Below are 25,034 nucleotides of genomic sequence, written 5' to 3' on the forward strand. Positions count from 1 at the left end.
AGATGACACTAAAATGCAACACCTAATGAGACTTCTTGAACGTGATCAATACATTCATTGACATAGATTGAAAGATGAAGTTGTGGTGCGTGATTTGTTTTGGTGTCACCCAGATGCAGTTAGGTTATGTAATGCGTGTCATCTTGTTTTTTTGATAGATAGTATCTACAAAACCAATAGGTACAGACTCCCATTGCTTGACTTTGTGGGGGTGACACCAACAAGGATGACTTTCTCTACTGGGTTTGCATATCTGGAAGGCGAGCGTGTGAACAATCTTGTATGGGCATTGGAACGGTTTCGAGGCCTATTTTTAATAAACGATCGCCTCCCTATTTTTATTGTCACAGATAGAGACCTAGCCCTCATGAATGCACTGAAAATTGTGTTTTCGGAGTGTACAAACTTATTGTGCAGGTTTCACATAGACAAGAATGTGAAGGCAAAGTGCAAATCGCTAATTGGTCAAAAAAATGCCCGAGAGTACGTAATGGATAGCTGGGGTACTCTGGTAGATTGTCCTTCTGAACAGCAGTTCCCTGAGCACCTTCAAAGGTTTCAAGTAGTGTGTTCCCCGTGGCCAATGTTCGTTGACTATGTATGTGAGACATGGATTGTCCCACACAACGAGAAATTTATCACGGCCTGGACGAATAAGGTGATGCACCTAGGCAACACAACAACAAATAGGTATTTTAATGTTTTATTATTTTAGTCAAGTTTCTTTTAATGATTGTTAGGAACATGATTGTTATTAATTTGTCTTGTCTTTTGTGTGTTTTAAATGTAGGGTTGAATCTGCTCATTGGGCTCTGAAAAGGGTATTACAGAATAGCGTTGGAGACCTTTGTAGTGTTTGGGATGTCATGAACAACATGATCACGCTGCAACACACTCAAATTAAAGCATCATTCGAAACAAGTACGCATGTCGTCGGACATGTATATAAAAAAACCTTATACAAAAGGCTTTTGGGAATGGTTTCAAGGTACGCTTTAAATGAAATTGCGTATGAGTTTGAGCATGTACGTTATTTCAGAAACAATCTATCTTCTTGTGGTTGTGTCTTGAGAAGCACACTAGGTCTTCCTTGTGCATGTGAGCTACAAAGGTATGATGGTGGCAACATCCCACTCGATGCAGTCCATATGTACTGGAGGAGACTTAGTTTTTCAGATCAGGGGTTATGTGAGGCCGAAGTCAGCATCAAGGAAGAGATGGATAAAATATATAAAAGATTTGAGGAACTTGATGTCTGCAGCAAAGTTTCTTGCAAGAGTAAACTTTGAGAATTTGCGTATCCCAATGAGAACTCTATGTGTCCTCCTCCATCAAAGGTTAACACCAAAGGTGCACCGAAGAAACTGATGAAAAGAAGCCAAAGATCGACAAAGCGTGATCCGTCATATTGGGAGTATGCTGATGCTTATCATTCAGTTCAAAATAGCAACACTTCAATCAGACATACTGCGACATCTTCTGAACCACTGAAGCCAGCAAGGATGATCCCGATGTTGGATCAATTTGCGCCATTTATACAGGGTTTCATTGAGGATGTTGTTGAAGTGAAAGCGGATGGTAACTGTGGTTATCGATCAGTTGCTGTTTTGTTAGGTATGGGAGAAGAATATTGGGCACTGATGCGCAACGAATTAATTAAAGAACTTGGCAAATGGTCGCAAGACTACATAAAGCTCTTTGGTGGCACAGAGAGATTTGAACAGTTGAGGTTGTCCCTATATGTGGATGGGTTATCCAAGGTATGTTGTTTATGCTTTTTTTTTATATATAAATAATGTTTACATGACTGACACATGTATGTTTTTGTGATTTAGGTTAGTGTGGACAAGTGGATGGATATAACGAAGATGAGATATGTCATTGCATCAAGATATAATGTAATCCTTGTATCGTTGTCACGACAACAAAGGTTCACATTCTTTCCTCTCAGAAGTCAACCACCGCCCGATTCTTCTACGCACCGCATGATATGCATTGGTCATGTGTTTGGAAATCATTTTTTTCAGGTCCATTAAAAATTTATTTACTCAAAAATTTTCAATTATTCAATAACTTGGCTTGTTCGTTTAACTTATTATTGTTATTTCACTTACAACAGGTTTATCTCAAAGATCGTTCGTTGTCCCTTACCGCCTACGGCATTTTTGTGGTCAAGCAATTCATATCCTCAGGCAAAACAGTGGCCAACTGCATATGTAGGTAGAATGCAACAGTACTTAAGCCTAATGACAATTAAAACAACGCATGTAGACCTAAACTAACATTGAAGCTGTAACATTTATGTATTTGTATTTATGATTGGATTTGTGTTGATGTAACATATCAGTATTGAAATACTAATGAATTGTTGCGTGAACAATCGATCAGCTTGTCCATTTAAAAGCAATTACGTGCTTGACACGACAATTACTGACATGACACGACACGATATTGAATGACGTGACATGACATTGCTTTACTTGTAAATTTAAAAACGGAAAATGGTCATGGGTCTGTTAAAAGTAAAGCCACGCATTTGCATGCGATGTATATAAATGAGACATAGGCAGGCGCCCATCTGTCACACATAAATTGGTATTCACATTCTGTCAAAAAAATTCGACAAACAATGACATTCTTAGGAGAAAATTCTTCTCAGACGATCATGAACTCAAGGTTGGCCTTCATTTTTCCAAATGGATCCGTCATTCACAACGAGTGTGGCGTTTATTTTCAAAGTTCAACTCCAGTGCCCATGCAAGTACCAAGCATGTGCGATTCTGCAACTCTTAAAAGCAGAATACACAACACCCTTCAGCTAAACGATAATCAAGTTGTGGATGAAATTCATTACCGATGACCACTCGAAGATACAGGTAACAAAATTCACTTCCAATGTATGCAATTGAAAGATGACATGGATGTGAACACAATGTTAATGTGTAATGATCGATTTTCATGTGTTGGACCGATTGAGTTATGCACCGCTGGTAGAACCCCAGATGGAATTTTAAACTTACTTGAACGCACTATGACCCCTACTCATGATGCGGTTTTGTATTACAACGGAAGGTGGAGCATGCCACGCCAAAACAACTTTGTAGGTTACGCGTTCACGGGAAAAAATCCCCAAAAATTTGATATTCCAAAAAGATGTACCATAGATGAACTGAAGGATTTGATCAAGCAAGTAACACCTAAAGGGAATCCTCCTCATGGGATTCATGAATCCCAACTTGTAAGGCGTTTGTTTTTCGACAACCTGCTCATTTGGAGTATTCTGACACAATTTTAAAATTTGAAATTATTGAGCTGAAATCTGACGACAATGTGCTGAAGGTGTTGGTAGAGTCCAATTACTGGAAACAATTTGTGCCAATAGAAATTTTGGCTCTCTTTAGTAAATCGGTTATGGAAAATGAGGACGAGGTGGTTACGTCGTTGTAGGATTGAATGCTAGTTATATTTTGCGGTGTTTCATGCAAATTATATTTGTGTCCACCATGTTCAACTGAATGTAATGTGTTAGTGTGTAAACAACTCTTTGTCGCTTTGTTATGTTTGTGACTAATTGATTGTTCAGAATTTATATCGGATGCTTAATGTCGTTGGTACTAATTTATTGTTTTTCTAACTTTTATGACTAATTATAATATGTTCAAAATTATGTAAAATAGTTAAAGTATGTTATTATTATAGTAATTGATTATAAATTTATATAATTACTTTTTTTTTTTAAAAAAATAACGTCGACTCGCACATAATTTTAAAAGAATGCCTAACAGGAATACTTAGGCATATTTGTAACTGTCCAAATCCTTTTATTTTTATTTTTATTTTTGTGCTTTATTTTCAGGTCCGATTCGATGGAACCGGTCGACGCATTTAACTTTTTTTACTTCCTTGACGTGGAAACATGACAAATAGCACCCCGCGAATATCTTAGTCGACTCGCATATTTCATTTTTTTCTATTGTTTCTTTCTTTTAATTTTCCTTTCTTTTTATTTTCTTCCTTAAACTAAACATAAAAAAGAAAAAGAAAAAAGTTTATTATATAAAAGGCTTGAGAATTTGAATATATTTTGTTTCCACGAAGTCTAGATTTCATTTTGTAACATCTAGTACAGTTTTAATTGGTCATCATTCTTATAAAGTTTCGTTGCATTGTTTTATGTGAAAATGAAGATGCATTATTAATTTGGGTGCGGCTAGCTATTGATATATTATGAAGCTTTTTATGATAGACTGCGAATCCCAGCTAAAAGTGACAACTTTTGATTATGACGTTTCTCCTCTCTTTTATTTCAAAGTTCATATATAAAGCCAATTAGCTGGCAGAATAATCCAATTACATAATGCATCAGAATCCCTTCCAAACATACATTTAAAACATAGGTTTTGCATTAAATTTATATATAGAAAAGTGCTAATCCTAGAAATTATGATGACGGGACCAACCTGCTCAACCTTTCTATGACAACAATTGGAATCAAGGGAATTACAAATCATACAGAATCAGGTGGTGGTGAAGTAATGATTGTTTCGGAAGATAAAGTGAGAAAGAGGCACATTTTCACAATTTTTAATTTAAGAAATAGCTGGCCATTTTGGCTGAAGGTCCAAGCAAAATATGTTTTAGGAGTTATTAGTACTAAACGAATATAACTTCATGGCTTTTAAAAGTTAAAGAAAGAAAATCATCATAGATATAGAGATTAAGGAATAAAATTAAGATTTCAGTACCTAAAGTTATCATTTTTTTAGTGTTTGCTAGAGTATTAGTCTTATATCCTCAAGTCTTTGATGAATTTAAACTTATTCGATGTTTGACACATTCCTTGTTGGTTTTCTTAATGTATGCTTGAACTAACTTATCTTCTAATCCAGAAATTTGGCCAAAATAAATTTATATTTTTTATTTTAATTTTGAAAAAAAAAATTGATTTGACGATGCCACTAAATAATATAAAATTTACATGTAAAATAATTCCTAAAAATTAACTAAAACTTACCATTAAACCAGACTTACCTATAATGTTTTGAATTATATATGTTTTAATCCTTTTAGAATTGTAACTTTTTATTTATTCTAGTTTTCTAATTTTTTCTTACAACTTTTCTTTTTTATAAATTTATTTATTTGTAAATATTTTCTACAATCATTTAGTGATTCTGCGACGTGACTTATATATATTTAGATAAGTCATGAATGAAAATACTCTAAGATAGCATAGATATGTCATGTTTAGATACACATATCAATAAATATTGATAGAGATAATTATTAAAAAAGTCTTTTTGGTAGTATTTTTTACAATATTAATAATATATAAAAACAAAAACAAAAAAGGAAAATGGACAACTAAAACCGAAAAGTCACATATTTACGATAATAAAAAATGTTAAACCTTAGTTGTTGTTCTTGTTTTTAAAAAAATAAAATTAGTGTAGTAATTAGCATGACAACGATGACTATTGAACAACTACATTGATTAAAATTTCTTTTGTAAGAAGTTACTATATTATCTATGTTTATCGAATCTTGTTTTATTAAAAGATGATGCAATTATATATTAGCAAAGACAGAAGTTTAAGAAAATAAATCAAATTAAGGATTGGTAACTCAAATTTGGCTTAATTGCGAATTTTCCTACTAAATTTTTATTATTTGGTGAATTTTACCACTCAAGTTTTATTTTCTCGAATTTTTCACTCAACTTTCATAATTTGGTGGATTTTACCATCAAGTTTTTTTTTTTACAAATTTTATCATCCAACTTTCAATATTTCACAAATTTTAACAAAACGATGTAGAAAATAGGAAAGATAACAAATTTGTTTAACGTGATTCAGGTCTTCATCTCTACATCCACACAATTGATTTTGTTAACATGGTTCAAACATCATTCCTACATCTACAACCTCTAATTTATTTTATGTGGTTCATTCATGCCTTTATTCCTACATTCACAACTTCATTTGTGTAGAATAAGAACGTTTGAACACCATATAAGTGAAGAAAATACTCATAAACCTGAGCCTTAAGATTTTGGGTTAAAGTGTGGTGTTATGTTCTCTTATGTTGTTATTCATGACCCATTGGTGTAAATCTCCCTAGTGTTTACCTTCCTCGGTTGCACAACAATTGGTATCAGAGCCGAATGACTAGCTCGGACGAGTAAGATGGTGGCCATGAATCCTTGGCTTAGGGATTCCTTGTATCGAAAGTCTTCCTAGTGGTGGGTCCAAGCAATGTGTCTCATGGGTGGAGCAACGATGCAAGTATCTAGAGTATGTGAGCTTTAATGGCCAAAAGCATGTGAGCTATAATAGCCACCATGGAAATACTCGTGGATTAAAATGGCTTCCGCTCGAGGGAAAGACTACCATGTGGATGAGACTCACATTTGAGGGGAAGATTGTTGAAGTATAAGTGTGGGGTAAAGTCACACATCATGTAGGAATGGAAAGGTTGAACACCATATAAGTGAAGGAAAGACCCATAAATCTGAGCCTTGAGGTTTTGGGTTAAAGTGTGGTGTCAAGTTTGTAAATCATGCAGGTTTTGATGATGTCGAAAAGAATTCACTTGATAATGATTGTCATCATAAAAAAAAGGGATAATGTGAATGTATGAATACAGGTTTTTGATGATGTCAAAGTATAATCAAACAAGATTGCTTCAAGAAACATTCAAGGTTAAGCAAACAACATTAAAAGAATCTCACTGGTTGATCAGATTTTACCTCAAACAAATTGTTTCCAAGAGATCAAAGGCACTGGTAATCGATTACCAGAGACAAGATTGCAAATGGTTTTTCAAAAGGGTTTTGAAATTTGAATTTTGAATCTTGCAATCGATTACCAGATGCTTGTAATCGATTACCAATAACGACACTTCAGAAAACACTTTGAAAAGTCATAACCCTTGAAAATATAATTGTGTAATTGATTACCAGTGAGAAAATTTCAGAAAAGCTTTTTGAAAAGACACATCTCTTCAAACCATTTTGAAAAAACATGATGAGCCTATATATATGTGTGTATGGCTTCAAAAAAGTAAGAGAGAGATGTTCTAAGAGAACTTAATTGTCAAATGCTCTCTCAAAAACTATTGGGCAAACACTTGCAAATCTATTGAGAATTCTTCTAAGATCTTCAATTTGTATCATCTACTCTAAATGAGAGAAATCTTTTTGTTCATCTCTTGAACTCAGTTGTAATCAAGAGATGGTGTGTCTCTTGGATTGTGTGAATCTTGAACACAAGGGTAAGAGATCCCAATGTGTGTTCAAAGTCTGCAAAAGATTTACAGAGATAGTGAAAAATCTCAAATGGGTTGCTTGAGGACTGGACGTAGGCACGAGAAGTAGCCGAACCAGTATAAATCGAGTTTGCAATTCTCTCTTCCCTTATCTTATCTATTTCATTGCAATTAATTTTGTCTTGCACGTTTAAAGAACATTATTAAATTGATTGTTGCTTCTTCTTTTGCATTCTAAGCCTATCATTTAAAAGGGGGTTAAAAGTTTGTTAATGGAAAATTTTGAAACTTAATTCACCTCCCTCCCCCCCCCCCTCTTAAGTTATTAAGGCCACTTGTCTAACAAGTGGTATCAGAGCAGGATTTTTGTCTAAAGTTTAAAAACTTTAAAAATAATTATGGCCTCATCTAACTTTCCATTTCCTGAGGGAAATTCTATTAATAGGCCTCTTGTTTTCAATTGTGAGAGTTATCACTATTGGAAAACCCGTATGCAGATCTTTATAAAAGCCATAGATTTAAATATATGAAAAGCCATTGAAATTGGTCCCTTCATTCCTACAACGATAGTAGGAAATGCAACTATAGAAAAACCTAGAGAACAATGGGATGAAGATGAAAGAAGAAGGGTTGAATATAATAAATCTAGGTCTCATCACCAAAGACTATGAAAACGGAGAAGAGGTAATGTCTTCTAACCATGACTTATCTATTTCTTTTGATGAACTCCAAGATGCATTCAATGACTTCCATAAAGAATTTGTCAAACTTGCCAAATTAATTTCATATTCTAAGAAAACTATTTCAAGTTTAGAAAAGAAAATTTTGAAATTAAATGTAGAGTTAGAAAATCTTAAATCTGAAGTTAAAATTTTAAAATCAGTAGATAAAAACCAATCTTCTACAAAATGGTTAATATAAGAAAACAACAAAGCATCTCATTCATGTGAATGTTGTGATAAATTCAAAGAAGAAATTGTAGATTTAAAAATTGATCTTGCCAAATTTACTATTGGTAAAAATAATTTAGATATTATATTAGGCAAACAAAGATGTGTTTTTGATAAGGCTGGATTAGGATATAATCTTGAAAATCAACAAAAAAATGTATAAAAATTTCTTTGCCTCCACTCAAAAGACTAGTTCTCCTTTCTTAACATGCTTTTACTGTGGTAAGAAAGGTCATAGTGTATCAACATGTTATATTAGAAATAATGGTAGTAGCATTGAAAAAATGGTATGGGTTCCAAAAGGATCCTTAGTCAAAACCAACATTCAAGGACCCAAGAAAATTTGGGTACCAAAATCAAAATATGATTCTATGAATGATGGACTCCTTGAAGCAAAGTTGGTACCTTGATAGTGGTTGCTCCAAACACATGGCGGGAGATGCATAAAAGTTTATTCATATTTCTCCAAAAATAGTGAACATGTGACCTATGGAGACAACAACAAAGGTAAAATTGTTGGAGTTGGAAAGATAGGTATGAATCCCTCTACCTCCATAAAAAATGTTTTACTTATTGATGTTCTTAAGCATAGTTTATTAAGTATTTATCAATTATGTGATAAAGGTTTTTTGGTATCATTTGATTCTCATATTTGCTTTTAATGAGACTAAATTTATTAGGCCAAGAAATGATACTTTGAATGGTATGGCATGCTCTACTCTATTAATTCATTATAAATTGCTGAATGTTTTTCTTCTCTCTCTGCTCATGATTTGTTTTTGATGTTGAGAAAGAGAGAGAGATAGATAAAAGATCAGATAGTAAAGGGAATTATCTATTCTTTTTTAGACAACTTTATATATATGAAATCTATGAAATATTCAACTGTTTCATATAAGCAATCATTGCAAAATCAAGCGGGAATAAATGACCCAAATAGATATTCTTTTTACTCCTAACTTATAGATGGTTGTCATCATCAAAAAGGGGGAGAATGTGAATGTAAATCATGCGGGGGTATTAATGATGCCGAAAAGAATTCACTTGATAATGATTGTCATTATCAAAAAGGGGGAGAATATAAATCAGGCAGGTTTTGATGATGCCGAAAAGAATTCACTTAATAATGATTGCCAACATCAAAAAGGGGGAGAATGTGAATGTATGAATACAGGTTTTTGATGATGCCAAAGTATAATCAAACAAGATTGCTTCAAGAAACATTCAATGTTAAGCAAATAGAGATTGCGCAAGATTAATTCAAGGTCAAGCAAACAAGATTAAAAGAATCTCATTGGTTGATCAGATTTTGCCTAAAACAAATTATTTCCAAGAGATCAAAGGCACTGGTAATCGATTACCAGGTATTGCAATCGATTACCAGAGACAAGATTGCAAATGGTTTTTCAAAAGAGTTTTGAAATTTGAATCTTGTAATCGATTACCAATAACGACATTTCAGAAAACACTTTGAAAAGTCATGACCCTTCAAAATATAACTGTGTAATCGATTACCAGAAACCTATAACCAATTACCAGTGAGAAAATTTCAGAAAAGCTTTTTGAAAAGACACATATCTTCAAACCACTTTGAAAAGGCACGATGGGCCTATATATATGTGTGTCTGGCTTCAAAAAGTAAGAGAGAAATGTTCTAAGAGAACTTAATTGTCAAATGCTCTCTCAACAATTGTTGGGCAAAAACTTGCAAATCTATTGAGAATTCTTCTAGGATCTTCACTTTGTACCATCTACTCTAAAGGAGAGAAATCTTTTTGTTCATCTCTTGAACTCAGTTGTAATCAAGAAACAGTGTGTCTATAGGATTGCATGAATCTTGAACACAAGGGTAAGGGATCCCAAGGTGTGTTCAAAGTCTGTAAAGAATTTACAAATATAGTGAAAAATCTCAAGTGGATTGCTTGAAGACTGGACGTAGACACAGGAAGTAGTCAAATCAGTATAAATCGAGTTTGCAATTCTCTCTTCCATTATCTTATTTATTTTATTGCAATCAATTTTGTCTTGCATGTTTAAAGAATATTATTAAATTGATTGTTGATTCTTCTTCTGCATTCCGAGCCTATCATTTAAAAGGGGGTTAAAAGGTGGAAAGTTTTGTAACTTAATTCACCCCCTTCTTAAGTTATTGAAGCACTTGTCCAACAAAGTTCACTTATGTGGTTACTCATGACCCGTTGGTGTAAATCTCCGCGGTGTTTACCTCCCTTGATTTTCCAACAAAAAGTAACTTTCGACATTGGTTGTGGTTATAACCAATGTAAAAAGTCACATTTATACATTGGTTATAATTACAATTGATGCCAAAAGTCAAAATCATTTATCTTTCATTAGCAATGGTAAAATGTGCAAAAATTGAAAACTTAAGTGGTAAAATTTGAAAAAATATAACTTGGGTGATAAAATTTACAAAATAATAAAAGTTGAGTAGTAAAATTTGCAATTAAGCCCTCAAAATTTTATTTTATGCATCTTATCATAGAGAGTTTTATTTAAGGGATGTATGTGAAAATATTTTTTTAAAGGGACATAAAGAAATATGAAAATTTTGTGAATGAGTCTTATTCCAATACTTTACAAGAGGGAAAAACAAAAATAACAAATGAATAGTTTATTTTCTTTTATTTTTTAACCATCATAATTAGGACATTTAATTCCTTGTGGGACCTTGAGGTATTCTCATAAGTCTTGGTCCTTTGGGTTGGCTATGAGACTAATCTTTTGTCCAGAGTTTAATCACAGTTAAAGCCCATCGCACCTCCCTAAGAGTGTATTATATGAGAATTAAACTAAGTTCATTTCCCATAAACTCAGTGTGTGTTGTCAATTAGGTTACACTTGTTGGGTATGCATAGTTTATTTTTAACTATCAATTCATGTCCATATTTAACCATTACCAAGGAATAAAACGCTCAAACAGACACTCACATTACTCACTTCAAAGCAAGGAGTACATTAATGCTCAAACACGTAATCAATTAAGGTTATGTTTGACAAATCTAGCTAAAAAAATATAAAATTACATAAAGGATAAAAATAATAAAGTTTTACCTTAAATAGAAAAAAATAAAAATGAAATCTAATAAATGTTTAATAACAAAAAGGGAATAAATATAAAAAGCTATAAGCTTGAATCTATAGTTTTAAAAAACACTACTTCAAGTAGTGTCTCAAAAAATATTAGAAGTTACTAAAAAAAACCATATTTATTAAATAATCAAATAAATTTTTCAGCTAGTATGAAAAGTTAGAAGCTACTTAAAGTATCTTGTCAAACACACTCTAAAATTATTTGTAGCATGCACATATTATCTTTTTATTTAATGAATACATATTTAGTGTAACAAAAAAAGACATTTATTAAAACTTAATAAAAAAAAGAGTAAAATACATTTTTGGTCCTCTAAAAATTTTAAGTTTAGTTTTAGTCCTTTTACAATAAAATTGACAATTTTTCGTCACTCTAATTTTGAACTGGTTACACAATGCAAGCTGCATAATTTTCGGTGAGGGATGAACTTGGTGGTGGTCGAGTATCATGGCGAGACTTGTGTTCTCACATCGATGATGAAATTTGAGCGATTAGGGATTAGTGCTGGTGGCATGGTTGTTGGCGATTTCAATGGTAGATGCTTGGCGTTTAGTTTCAAAGTGATTGAAGCTTAGGTTTAAGGGTGATTACAAGAAAAGAAAGATAATGACAGTCTTCAATGGTGAAAGGAGAAGGGAATGGGAGGGAAAAGGGAAGAGAAACGAGTGAGAAGAAGATAAAAGGTAACATTGTTATGCACATCAACAAAAGAGAATGGATAGACCTTGTCAGTGAGAATCTTTTTTCTTTTTTATTTGGTGTTATCTTAAATATTTGATCAACTCTATTATGTGACAATCTCTTTTACTTGATACAAACACATTGTTATAACCTATTGCCAATCTAATTTAGTAGCCTTTTTCATATAATAATCCTTAGATTTATAGTCAATTTCTCTTTTAAGTAATTTTTATGTATTTTTATAATGATTACTAATAAAATATTTAGCACATTAGATTAACGAAATCTTTATATTCATAGGGGCTTTGTCTTTTTCATAGGCACATTTATTCCACTACCTATAAATCAAGCAATTCCTCTCCAACGAACGAACAATGTAATAGACTTACCTACATAGTATAGTACAATTATTTAATGAACTTTGAAAGCCATATGATGAGAATACCTAGAAACCCACCCATCATTAAATTAAGTCTAGTTTTCATATTCCAATGATGTGATTATGGATTAAGGAACATCATCAAATTATATAACTTACTTGAATATTAATTACACGCCCCCCAATGAATAATTGGCTACCATTTCGATATCATCATTGATTGTCAACTGCTCTTAAATGGTGGCAACGGAGTGAGGATCATGTTAAGAGCACCTCTAATGATATTCAAATCATTAGGCAATAATATAGTTCAGGTCAAATGACTTTTTGTTTAATTTTATGCACCACCTAATCAGACAAAACTAGAAAGCTCCATTTCCATAGATATTCCATTCTGATCCGAATTCAAGCACCCATTAATTTATCTTCCAGGTTATGATCATCTATTTTATTCCCATGAATGAAAGTAGTTAAATTACCCGTACGTACACTAAGGAAATTTTGCACTTAATTCATAATTTTTTTTTTTACTGTAAATCACTCATAGTAGAAGAGAAATGCAATTAAACTCTTCTACCCAAACTTAATTTCTCCCAACCTTATTTATTTAAGAGTTGAAAAAAAATTGTATTTTAACGAAAATTTCCTATTAATCAAATACAGCCCTTTGTTTTGTAAGTTTTTTCTGAAAAAAAAAATCACTTTTTACTAAGGTTTATTCATATTATTTTAATGCCAGTTAATTTTGGAATTATCTTTTTCATGTGAAAGTTATCTCTTTTATTAAGTAGATCTTTTTTTGTAAATAATTAAGAGAGACAAACCAAAAACATTTATACAGTACATGTGAAATTTTACCAATTAGGGAGAATTCATATAATCATATCTGATTAATATGTACTTGAAATCCTAAAATACTTTTTCTCATTGCTGCTTTCAAGCCGATAGAACTTAAGTTACAATACAACCTACAAATTACCTAAAAAAATAAATTTTAATTGTCTATTATTTGAGATTTTCACGCGTGAAAAAGTTTATTTAATTTTAATTATTTCTTCTTATTGAATGTTTCATTTTGCAATCTTGAGACATTGAATGTGCATTGAATCGGAAGTTAACAATTTGTTTTCTCATAGAATGCGAGTATCCGACATAGGAATTTGTGAAGTAACCATTGGAGTAAGAATCAAACACAAACACTCAATTAGTTAACCGAACTAACCGACCAGATTGAAAAAAAAAATAATGTTTTTTGTACAAAAAATTTAGGACACAGTAGTTCTTATTAATTTTCTGGAGTAGTATAATTCTTAGATGCTTAGATATGAAAAGGATACAAATTAAGAAATAATCGATGTCAACTAATGCTTTTGCAAATTTGATGTTCAATATATAACATATTTGATTATAACCCAATTAGTTACATTCAATCTTTTTTTACGAGGTACGTTAAATTATTGGCGGGTTGGAATAGATTAATCTGATAAGAGTTTTTAAATTGTTTATTTTCAAGTCCTCAAAGGTCTCAACTCAAACTGAGTTTTTATTTATTCTTTAATTTCTACTCCGATTTACATTTTTTCTTAATTTTTAACTTTCTTGTTTCTATTTTTTTTTTTCAATTTAGCCAAAGTGCCAAAGTAGCATGTCTCATAAAACAAAAAAAAAATAATAATAAAAAATCTTGACTCATTTATTAAAAAATACGTCAACCTATCCTACTTCATTTTTGGTGAATTTACAGTTGGTAAATTAGACGGGATCGGGATCAACTTTACCAACACTAATCGTGAGAATATTTTATATTTAGAAAATTACACTCATATACGGGGAAGGATCCAACAATGGATCAAAGGGGACTGTGTTTTTCTTTTGTAATTTAATTATTTAAATATTTAACTTCTAACAAATAAAATTTAATAACGAATGACCTTTATAAAATTATTTAATAATTTTATACGTAAAAAAAATTATTTTTAATTTTTTTATTCAAATGATATAAGAAAGAAATAATTCATACTAATTTTTTGTTTCAAATTTTGAAAGATTTTTTGATTTTACAGACACAACAGAAATCACAAATAGACAATAATCTCATCATAAAAAAGAAGAAACGTAACTCATCAGATATAATAATAACTAGGATAGAATAAGTTTGTAGTCACTTATGCTTTTGATGAATCTTATTTTTAGTCCTCGAACTCTCATCGTGCAATTTAGTCCTTAAAATTTATTTTAAAAAATGGTTTAGTCTTTGAGACGAATCACATGAAAAAAAGAAGATCTAGATGTTATGTAGGTATGTGACTATACAATTACAAATGACTTAAATGAATTAATTAGTATTACTTATATAAAAAAATGCTTCTACTTTTCGGTAGTCCATTACTTAAAAACTCCACAGCTAAACATGTCGGCTTGAAGTAGTTATGGGATGGATGAATTTCTAGGAAATTTCACAGAAAGCGTGTTAGTGAGAACAAAACACGTTGAAAAATCTTGTGTTGGTTTATAGAGATAGTCATTGATCTTGAAAGCAGCCGAAGTAGATTTTTGATATCTCGGAAAGGGCTACCTATGAAGGGTTTTGACCGGTGGAGGGTTTTGACCAACAAGCAGTTGAGCGAAGTATCATTGTGTAAAGTGTCGTAGTCTGAGAGCCGCCAAGAAGTTGAAAATCAGGTATGTTACGAATGGTATCAGAGCAAATATCTCTCCCAGTACGGTGTGATTCGAGAACAAACCAGGTAGAAGATAGTGGGCATGTAACACCCCGAATGAATCACACTGGAAAAACAGGGATCCAAAAACTATGCATGTATGAAATTATACAATTAAGGATGATTTAAATGAATTAATTGGTACTACCTATACAAACAAGATGCATTTATTTTTCAGTAGCCCATTACTTAAGAACTCCATAGCTAAGCGTGCTTGGCTTGGAATAATTATGAAATGAGTGACCTTTTGGGAAGTTTCCCAGAAAGTGTGTTAGTGAGAACAAAGCATGTTAAAAAGTCTTGTATTGGTTTGTGAGGTTAGTCATTGATCCCAAAAACTGTTAAAGCAGATTGTCGAGATCTCGTAAAGGATTACCTATGGAGGATTCTGATCAATAAAGAGTTGAGTGAAGTGTCATCGTATGAAGTATCATAGTGTGACAGCTGTCAAGAAGTTGACAATCAAGGGTGTTACATTACTCCTCAATTTTTGCATTTTTTTTAACTTCAAGTTGTGACGAAGGACTAAAGACACATTTTTTCTATAAAATTCAAGGACTAGATTGCTCAATATGAATGTTTGGGAACTAAACACAAGATTCAACGAAAGTATATAAATTAAAAATATATATTATCTTGATAGTAATCAAATTTTTGTGGAAGCAATGACTTCCAAGATTATTTTGATGATGTCAAAGAATCAAGAGTTAAGCAAGTTCCAAAGAATCCGGCTTCAAGAATCAAGTCTCAAAGAATCAAGATTCAAGAACAATTAAGTTTCAAGATTCAAGATTCAAGATTCAAGAACAATCAAGATCAAGATTCAAGACTCAAGATTCAAGATTCAAGAAAAGTTGATTTCAAGATTCAAGAGAAGAAATCGAGAAGCAACAATCAAGACTTCACAAGCGAAGTATTTTTTCAAAAAATCTAAACATAGCACAATTTTGTTTTACAAAAGAGTTTTCTCAAAAAAATTTTAAGTTACCAGAGTATTTACTCTCTGGTAATCGATTACCAGTTTCATGTAAATTGATTACCAGTGACCAAATTTGATTTCAAAATGTTTTTAACTGATTTGCAATGTTCCAAAATATTTTTCAAATGGTGTAATCAATTACACTATATTGGTAATCGATTACCAGTGTATATGAACGTTGGAATTCAAATCTAATTGTGAAGAGTCACAACTTTTCATAAAATGCATTGCGTAATCTTTTACATGATTATGGTAATTGATTACCAGTGATAACTTTCGAATAAAAAGTCAAAAGTTGTAACTCTTGACATGATTTTCTCAAGGTTATAACTCTTCCAATGGTTTTCTTGATCAGACATGAAGAGTCTATAAAAGTAAGACCTTGACTTGCATTCAATAGAACTTTTTACAACTCTTTAACAATTTTTGAGAACTTCTAAGAATTCCTTTCTATTCATCTCTCTTCTTGTTCTTCCTTTGCCAAAAAGCTTTCTAAGTTTTGTTTTTCCAAACCTTGTTTTTCTGTAAGTGAAAATTCTGCAGAAAACAAAAGTGTGCTATCTTTTCTTCTCTTCTCCCTTTGCCAAAAGAATAGAAGGACTAACCGCCTGAATTCTTTTGTGTCTCCCTTATCTCTTTCCAAGAGAATTCAAAGGACTAACCGCCTGAGAATTCTTTTGATTCTTCCCTTCCCCTTAAACAAAAGATTTCAAAGGACTAACCGCCTAAGATATCTTTTGTTTCCCCTTACAAAGATTCAAAGGACTAACCGTCTGAGAATCCTTTGTCCTAACACATTGGAGGGTACTTCTACTTGGGTTGTTATACTGAGAACAAGAGAGGGTACATCTCTTATGGATCAGTTCAAGTGGAGGGTACATCCACTTGGTTGTTCAAAGAGAACAAGGGAGGGTACATCCCTTGTGGATCTTTGGCTTGTAAAGGATTTTACAAGGTTGAAAGAAATCTCAAGAACTGTTGGTTGCTTGGGGACTGGATGTAGGCACGGATTGTGGTCGAACCAGTATAAATCTTGTGTTTGTCTTCTTCTTCCCTACACTCTTTAATTTTCGATGTATACTTTTAATTGCCGCTTTTACTTTTGGTTAAGTTTCTGTTTTTGTTTTTTACTTTCTTAACTTTGTAGTAAAAGCCTAGTTGAATCTAGTAACATTAAGAAAGATAATTTTTTAATTAGTCAAGACACATTAATAATTAATTCAACCTCCCCCCCCTTTTAATTATTTTGAGGCCACTTGATCCAACAATTTTATTCGAATTATATATAAATATGTCTATAATGTAATCTTAATAATTAGAAATATATATATATATATATGAGACTTATAATAATATACAAAAGCATATAATTAACCTAGGTAATAACAATTGATAAAAAGACATAGAAATATCATTTTTATCATATCTATTAATTAGTATACATATCTCTTTGGGTTAGATTATAATTAATGAAAAAAATATTATTAAAAGATTAATATATATCATTAATAACATATATTATTAGATTTATTAATAAGTATATGTTTTTTACGATAAGTAATATATATTTCATTAATTATTAAATCTTTTAAGGGAGGATTACTAAAAATAATCAAAAGTATGTCAATAAAATTTAAAATATATAAAAATATAATTTAAAAAACTAATTTAATTTAGTTTAAAATTTATTAATACAATAAATCCATTTAAGTATTTAAATTATATTTTTATATACTTTTAGTTTTATTTATAATATATATATATATATATATGGTTACAAATTATTTATACTTACATCTATACTAAGTCTTATAAATGAGATGTATATGGAAGAGGCTATTGTGCCCATGCTCCAACTGTTAACATGTGTCCAATTTATTGGTTTTTTGGGCATTTTTGCATCACACTTCCAGGTCTGTTGGTTGCTCCACGTATTATTGCACGTGTCTTCTTTTTCTTAAATTGCTTACAGGTGTCATGTGCTGCTGCATTGCCCGTCCATTCTTCACCAACTCCATTTCCTTTCTTTCTTCTTCGTTGCGTTTTGCTTTCTTTCTTCTTCGTTGCCTTTGTTTCTTCTTCATTTTGCTTCCTTCGTTTCTTTCCTTTCTTTCTTTTTATGTGTTTTCCATGTCAAGTCTGGGTTTTGTTTTCTTTATGCTTAAATACTTAAAGTTTCCATTTTTATTTTCAGCTATTATTATCTGGTTTTGGTTTTTCCTGTTGAACTTTTGTTTCATCGGTTTTGGTTTTTGTTGTCGAGATTTTGTTTCATTGATGCATGTTGTGTTTCGCAAGGAATGTTGTTTGTTTTCACTGTTTTGGTTTTCGCTCTTGAGCTTTTGTTCCATGCATGCACTGTGTGTTTCGCACGGATTGTTGTTTCAATATGCATGTTTGGTTACACATGCATGTTTTTTGGTGGTGTTGTTGTTGATTTGTTGTTCACAAATGTTTTCGGCTTTGTTTGTGGTTTTTCAATAACAATAACTGATATCTTTGATGTTGTTTGGTATTTGACAGACGCATGATGACGATGTGTCAAATGTTTCCTAATATCTATGCATGTTTAGTTGTTACCTTTTTTCCCAATTCTGGCTTACCTGAGGTCATTTGGTGTATGCTTTGGTTGTGTTATAGGCAGGGTCAAGAAGATCGCCGAATAGGTAAGTCTTTCAGAGAAGCATGAGCTGACCTATAATTGCAATGCGTTTAATGTTTTCTATGTCTATGCATATTTGGTTGTATCTTTGTTAATTTTATTTGGTGTATGTTTTGGTTGTTATTTAGGCAAGGTGAAGGAGATCACAAAAAGGGTAAAATGTATCTATATTTTGTATTCTATATTCTATGTCTATCTATATTCTCTCTATATCTATACTAAGTCTTATCCAAGAGATGTATAGGGAAAAGACTATTGTGCACATGCTTGAACTGCTGACATGTGTTGAATTTTGCTTTCTTAGTTTGCTTGGTTAACATTATGCTTGCCACGAGGGCACAAAAACGGTTCTGTATAGCCATCTATTTTCTTATGGCACTAAATGCAAGCTGCATAACACCATGAGTGATTGTCCATAACAATGGTTGTTAATTTGTGATTGTACCAATAGTTAGACAAATAAACTCCTGCAGGAAATATCACAGGTGTAAAATTCAGCAAGAGGCAGGCAAAGAAGCGATTAACAAGTAAACATAAATAAGATAATTACTTCACAAATGTTATTTATCTCAGAAATGGTCTTTGTGTCTGACTTGGAAATGATTCCCTTGATGATAACTGAGCAGAACCTAGAGGCTATGAACTCCACTGGGAAGGGCGTGTCAAAACTGAGCGGGTCTCAATGCCCAATTCTGAAAGTCTTCCATTTTGTGGTTGGTTTTGCATGTAGATTTTTTGGGGTGTTGTTTTGATTTGGTGTGTCGATTTTTGTCGATGTTGGTCTGCCTTATGAGTTTTCGTTTTGTTCAATGCATGTGGGCTTTGTTTCATGATTAATATTTGTCCTTTTGCAAAACGTGCAATATTGTTTTTTTTGTACGTTGTTGATTGCTTATGGATGTTTATTTATGGTGTTGAGTTGGTCCTAATTTAAGCGGCTCAGGACAATCAGAAAATCGGCAACTTGATATTCTTTTGTAATAATTCTGTTATGTCTGATGTTATACCATGTAGCTGATGGTTTTCTTGGTGATTGTCTCATCAAATACGGGGCATTGAAAGTTACTATTGTGGCAATGGTCCATGTGTTGCGGCCTGTTCAATTTGTTGTTTTTTTTTTCACATTTCCACTTGAGTGCAAGTTTCAACTTTTTTATGGATTCCCGGTCATTCCCTCAACTACTCCAAAGCTTCTTTCTTTGTTTTTGCTTCATTTGCTTATTGTTGAGTGTTGGATGCTGCTTTACTTGCTTCGTTTCCTTGCTTTCTTTTTCATGCAGGTATCTTGAGTTCCAGTTTAGTTTACCTCCTGCTGACACGTGCAATTTTGTGTTCTCCATATGAGGTTTTTCTTTTGTTGCCTTCCTGCTAAGTTTAGTTGCATATGCATGGTTTTTTGGTTGAATTGTTTATTTTTTGTTATCTAGGTAGTCCCTGAGGCTGTCTTTTGCCCTTTCTCATCACCAAGTATAAGGGTTGTTTTTAAAGTTATGTAGTTACGGTTAATGTCTAATATGTTTTACGGTTAATGTCTAATATTGTTTCTAACATTTATTTAACTTTATTAATTATTCTACATTTTATTGTCGGGTATCATATATAGTTTGTTGCTTTTCTTCTTCAGCAGATCCAACTTATGCTTCTATTTCTGCCTGTTGGAGGATGCTATTCATCCTTAGTTAGCAATTCTTTGCTAGCTTCTAAGTTGGCAATTAATCAGCCGGTGGAATGGAAGCAACAATTAAATCAAAGGTATTTTGCTCATCTTTTATGCATTTTGTTCTGCCTTTGGTGAATCTATTTGCCAAGTTATTAATGACATATTTTGCCGAGTTTAACTCTCTTGATAATTTTGATTGTTAACTTTTAGTTAGTTTGCCAAGTTATTAATCAAATATTTTATATGATCTATGTTTTTCCAGGTTTTGTTGCATGCATTTGCTGAATTTGCATTTATTTCACGGTTGGTTTTTCCTGCCAATGCTACTTTTTTTTATACTTTTTTGTTGTTTTTCCTCTTTATCAGATTCATCTGATTCTTCTGTTATCCATTCATTCACAGGTTCCTATCCTTCATTAGCTGGCAATTGTTTTCAGCCAATTATCTCATAGGATGCATTTCTTACAGAAGCTCAGTCTAGTATTGTTTGGCCACATTAATTGGATTTCTTGGGTAAATCTGTTATTTATGTTTCATATTTGTTTTGTTCGATAAAGAATCTAACCACATGTGGTTGGCAACTAAAATCTATTAGTAAATTCTATTAGCAGGATTGTTCCAATTGTTATCCATAACTATGGATGCTGTTTTTTACCCGTATTGGTGCATTTTTTCCCCTGCATGGTCATTGAATGTTAATGTCAGATTAACTTGGTTTGGTTTTAATTGTTTTGCTTTAAGTCATGTAGGAATTTTTAAATCATATGTTATTCTATTTTGATTCAGAAATATGACATATGGTATATCTAACATGCATTGTTTGCTCATGTTGTTGTGTGGTATATAAAGCATTTAGGCCATTATAATTTACTATGAATGAATAAATATTGATCTGCTTGCACAGTCGTCTAGCCTGCGAATGATTCTAACCCCCGTGCAATTTTGACTCTTCAGAAACAGCGATTGAGACTGGACAGTTTCCAACCAAACCAATCTTCCATTAATTGGAATTTTGGGAAAATGTAGTAATTTAATGCGTTCAATCTGCTCCTTCACCTTCCTATAACATCCTGAGGTTTAGCTTATATAGCAGAGGATGCAGAGGCTTCACCACATTGCTGTAATATGTTATCTTAGATTTTTCCCCAAACAATCATTAGTTTCTGACCATCTCAAAGATGAGCTCGACATCATCAACAACGTCAAGCAGGGTAAGTAGTCTAGCAAACTTTAATTTGCTTAGCTTTTGTTTTCAATTAATTGCTTCTCCTCACCCTGAATCTTTGTTGTAATTGCAATGATTGCTCTCTTCACGCTGAATGGTTGCTGTAACTGCAACAATCATGGCTATCTTATTGTAGATGAGGGATCCCATAATGACCCGGCCCTGCATATTACAATTTATTGCAGCATTTCACAATGAGAAGGTGATATTTGACTACTCTTTTATTCATATTGTTTTTTCAACGCATTCCTTTGCCTTGATACATAACATCTGCGCTTACCACATTTTCTGACCAGGACTATATATAAATACCTTCATTCTACCATTCACAGTGGGCGCCACGTTATCCAAAATTCGCCCGGTTTAACTATGATGGAGCCTCATACCAAATACGCCTCAGACAATATCAATGAAAATTGTTCTTTGCTAATGACCTAAAACAGTTGAGGAAGCACTTAAATATCTACAAGTCAGTTACTATCAACTTTATGGTCTATGAACACAGATGGAATTTTGATCTTCATTTCAGTCCTTCGCTTGAACAACAGGCATGAGGCAGACGATTGAACCATGATATAAAAAAAACTTGAATTATGAACATGCTAACGATTGAACCATCATGTCACGATTATTCTAAATGCTAGCCTTCTATGTTATACGTATATATATATATATATATATATATATATATATATATATATATATATATATATATATATATATATATATATATATATATGAATTCAAATGAGATGGTCGTTTGCAATAACAAGTATTATTAAGATTTATATGAAAGCATGGGATCAATGAAAGCAGGCTTCATCTGATAACTTTCCAATGTTCCATTGTCTCCTGTTTATTGGCTGTGTATATCGATAATAATCAAGTTAAACTTTCTAAAGTAACTGATTAAATTGAGGCTTCTTGAGCGTTCTTTATACAAATAATTGTAATAATTCTAATCTATACTAAGTCTTATAAATGAGATTTATAAGAAAATAAAATAATTATTTTATCTTTCCATTTCTGTCTATCTTTTGGAGTTTTTAAAGTTGCCGAATATTTTCCCTTTCTCATACGGTAACAATGCTAAATCTGCCTATTTCTGTTATTTCCTCATTATTTTACTTTCTCTAGCTTTACATGTATCATTGTCCATTCATACTGACCTGTGATAATAGTTACTAAATTTAGTTCCAACACCCAAATTGTTATTCGATGGACACAAAATTCTCAATTATATATGATGTCTGAATAGTACGCATTATTTATGCCTTCTATTTAAGTTCTTTCTAGATATCCTTTCCTGCCTGTAGATGTTTTAATTTTAGGAACCTCCAACATTCTTTTATTTTGTCTATATTCTGGTGTCTATCCATGTTTTTCCCTTCTGCTGTCATGTTATCTTTATTTCCTGCATATTCAACTGATTATACTTTATAGATGAAGTAATATGCATATCCTATTTTGACATTTAATAGAAAAAAATTATAAAAACTATTCCAGAATAAAACAACTGATCCTCTCATCAACATAGTATCATCTTAGACATTCCCTGGTATAGTCATCTCATATTTATTTGCTACCTATTCGAATGCTTATGTTTTACAGACCATGTAATATCCATGTTCTATTTTCACATTTCCTTGATATAAAAAAAAAAAAAGAAAACCTATCCTAGCATGCTGTGTTCTTAGAGCACATACATATATATAATTTATATGTTTGCCTGTGTAGCTGTTCGATCTATGTCCACATATCACACAATCAAACTTCTTCTGTTTCATCGATGTTAAACTTGATTACCATCACACATTAGTCATTTTGCTGTATTGGTTTTTTCACATTTAATTCAATTATATTAACAACTTTGTTAGATACTTAACTCAATCATAATCTTTTGTCCTTTGCATTTAGTTATTTAAGCCTCTATTTCTTTGCAACATCACCAAACATAACTTCTCTTGCTAAGACAACATACTCAAATGCTAAGTTGTATTTTTTCAAATGGTCTCGGACCGCAAATCAACCACCCATTAATATTGCAGTCTACAGCAGCATTTGATTGTTACAAGGTTAATAAAATGTCTATTTTGGCAACTTTTTATGATACTACTTTGGATATTGTTTTTCTTTTGTTTTGTTATTTTGTCAAAACGCTATATACCTCTATTATTGTAATTATTATATTATACTAATCGTTTTTCTATGATTCTAATTGTCTCAATCGAAGTTCAAAAAAACAATTTTTATCCTTTTTTTCTTGCCATACATTTATATCTAAGTTAATCGATGTTATATTTTATAAGTAAAATTCATTTAAAACCAATAAACTCATTCCAAATAGAACTACATGTATAAGGAAAAAAAATCTTTTTTAACCTCTATTTATTCCAATTTTTTATAGTTTATTCTTTTTTTAAAAACTAACTTTAATTTTTCTGATTTTAAAAAAAGTCAAGACAAAAATAAAGTTATTACTTGATCTATCAACAAAAAATATTATTATTCAATAATATTTATTTCTTTTATATTTTTTCTTTTATTGTAATTTAAACTTCTAATACACATTAAATTTACAAAAAAAATATCAGCTCATATATTTATAATTATAATATATGACTCTTCACATGCAATCCTCGAAGCCAACAATCAATAATGCTACAGAATTTCTACATTCATCTCTATTTCCTCACTTACTGTTGGATTAAGTGGCCTCAGAATAATTAGAAGGGGGGGTTTAATTAATTATTAATGAGCCTTGACTAATTAAAAACTTATCCTTCTTAATGTTACTAGATTATATTAGGCTTTACTACTAAGTTATTAAAAAGTAAAGAAAAAAAGCAATAACTTAGACAAAAGTAAAGCGGAAATAAAAAGTACACAACGAAAATTAAAGAGAGTAGGGAAGAAGAAGACAAACACAAGATTTATATTGGTTCAACAACAACCCGTGCCTACATCTAGTCCCCAAGCAACCACCGGTTCTTGAGATTTCCAATAACCTTGTAAAAACCTTTACAAGCAAAGATCCACAAGGGATGTACCCTCCCTTGTTCTCTTTGAACAACCAAGTGGATGTAAGCTCCACTTAAACTGATCCACAAGAGATGTACCCTCTCTTGTTCTCAGTATCACAACCCAAGTAGATGTATGCTCTACTTGTACCACAAAGGATGTACGCTCCAATGTGTTAAGACAAAGAATTCTCAGACGGTTAGTCCCTTGAATCTTTGTAAGGGGAAACAAAAGATATCTCAAGCTGTTAGTCTTTTGAAATCTTTTGTTTAAAGGGAAAGGGAAAAAGATATCTCAGGCGGTTAGTCCTTTGAAATCTTTTGTCAAGAGGGAGAAGGGAAGAAACAAAAGAATTCCCAAGTGATTAGTCCTTTGAATC

General features: G+C 31.9%; 1 protein-coding gene and 1 long non-coding RNA gene across 2 annotated transcripts; both read left to right on the forward strand.

Annotated features, from left to right (window-relative positions):
• Positions 1-1,316: 1,316 nt before the first annotated feature.
• On the forward strand, positions 1,317-2,224 carry LOC114391602. The gene is made up of 3 exons (XM_028352589.1): positions 1,317-1,760; positions 1,836-1,898; positions 2,120-2,224. The coding sequence occupies exons 1-3, from the start codon at positions 1,317-1,319 to the stop codon at positions 2,222-2,224; spliced, it is 612 nt and encodes a 203-aa protein (XP_028208390.1).
• Positions 2,225-18,218: 15,994 nt separating this feature from the next.
• LOC114393305 lies at positions 18,219-22,284 on the forward strand. Its single transcript, XR_003662527.1, has 9 exons — positions 18,219-19,276; positions 19,376-19,462; positions 20,030-20,094; positions 20,374-20,501; positions 20,672-20,712; positions 20,812-20,922; positions 21,364-21,620; positions 21,771-21,836; positions 21,931-22,284. It is a non-coding gene; the product is annotated as an uncharacterized LOC114393305 (long non-coding RNA).
• Positions 22,285-25,034: the final 2,750 nt, after the last annotated feature.

This window comes from Glycine soja, chromosome 17 (genome assembly GCF_004193775.1).
Source record: "Glycine soja cultivar W05 chromosome 17, ASM419377v2, whole genome shotgun sequence".
In the NCBI taxonomy this organism is placed as follows: Eukaryota; Viridiplantae; Streptophyta; class Magnoliopsida; order Fabales; family Fabaceae; genus Glycine; species Glycine soja.

Coding starts and splice junctions, on each gene's coding strand:
- LOC114391602 (XM_028352589.1), top strand. CDS start 1,317: ATGTGTCCTCCTCCATCAAAGGTTAACACCAAAGGTGCACCGAAGAAA. Junction 1,761..1,835: donor ATGTGGATGGGTTATCCAAG/GTATGTTGTTTA, acceptor TTTGTGATTTAG/GTTAGTGTGGACAAGTGGAT. Junction 1,899..2,119: donor TCATTGCATCAAGATATAAT/GTAATCCTTGTA, acceptor CACTTACAACAG/GTTTATCTCAAAGATCGTTC.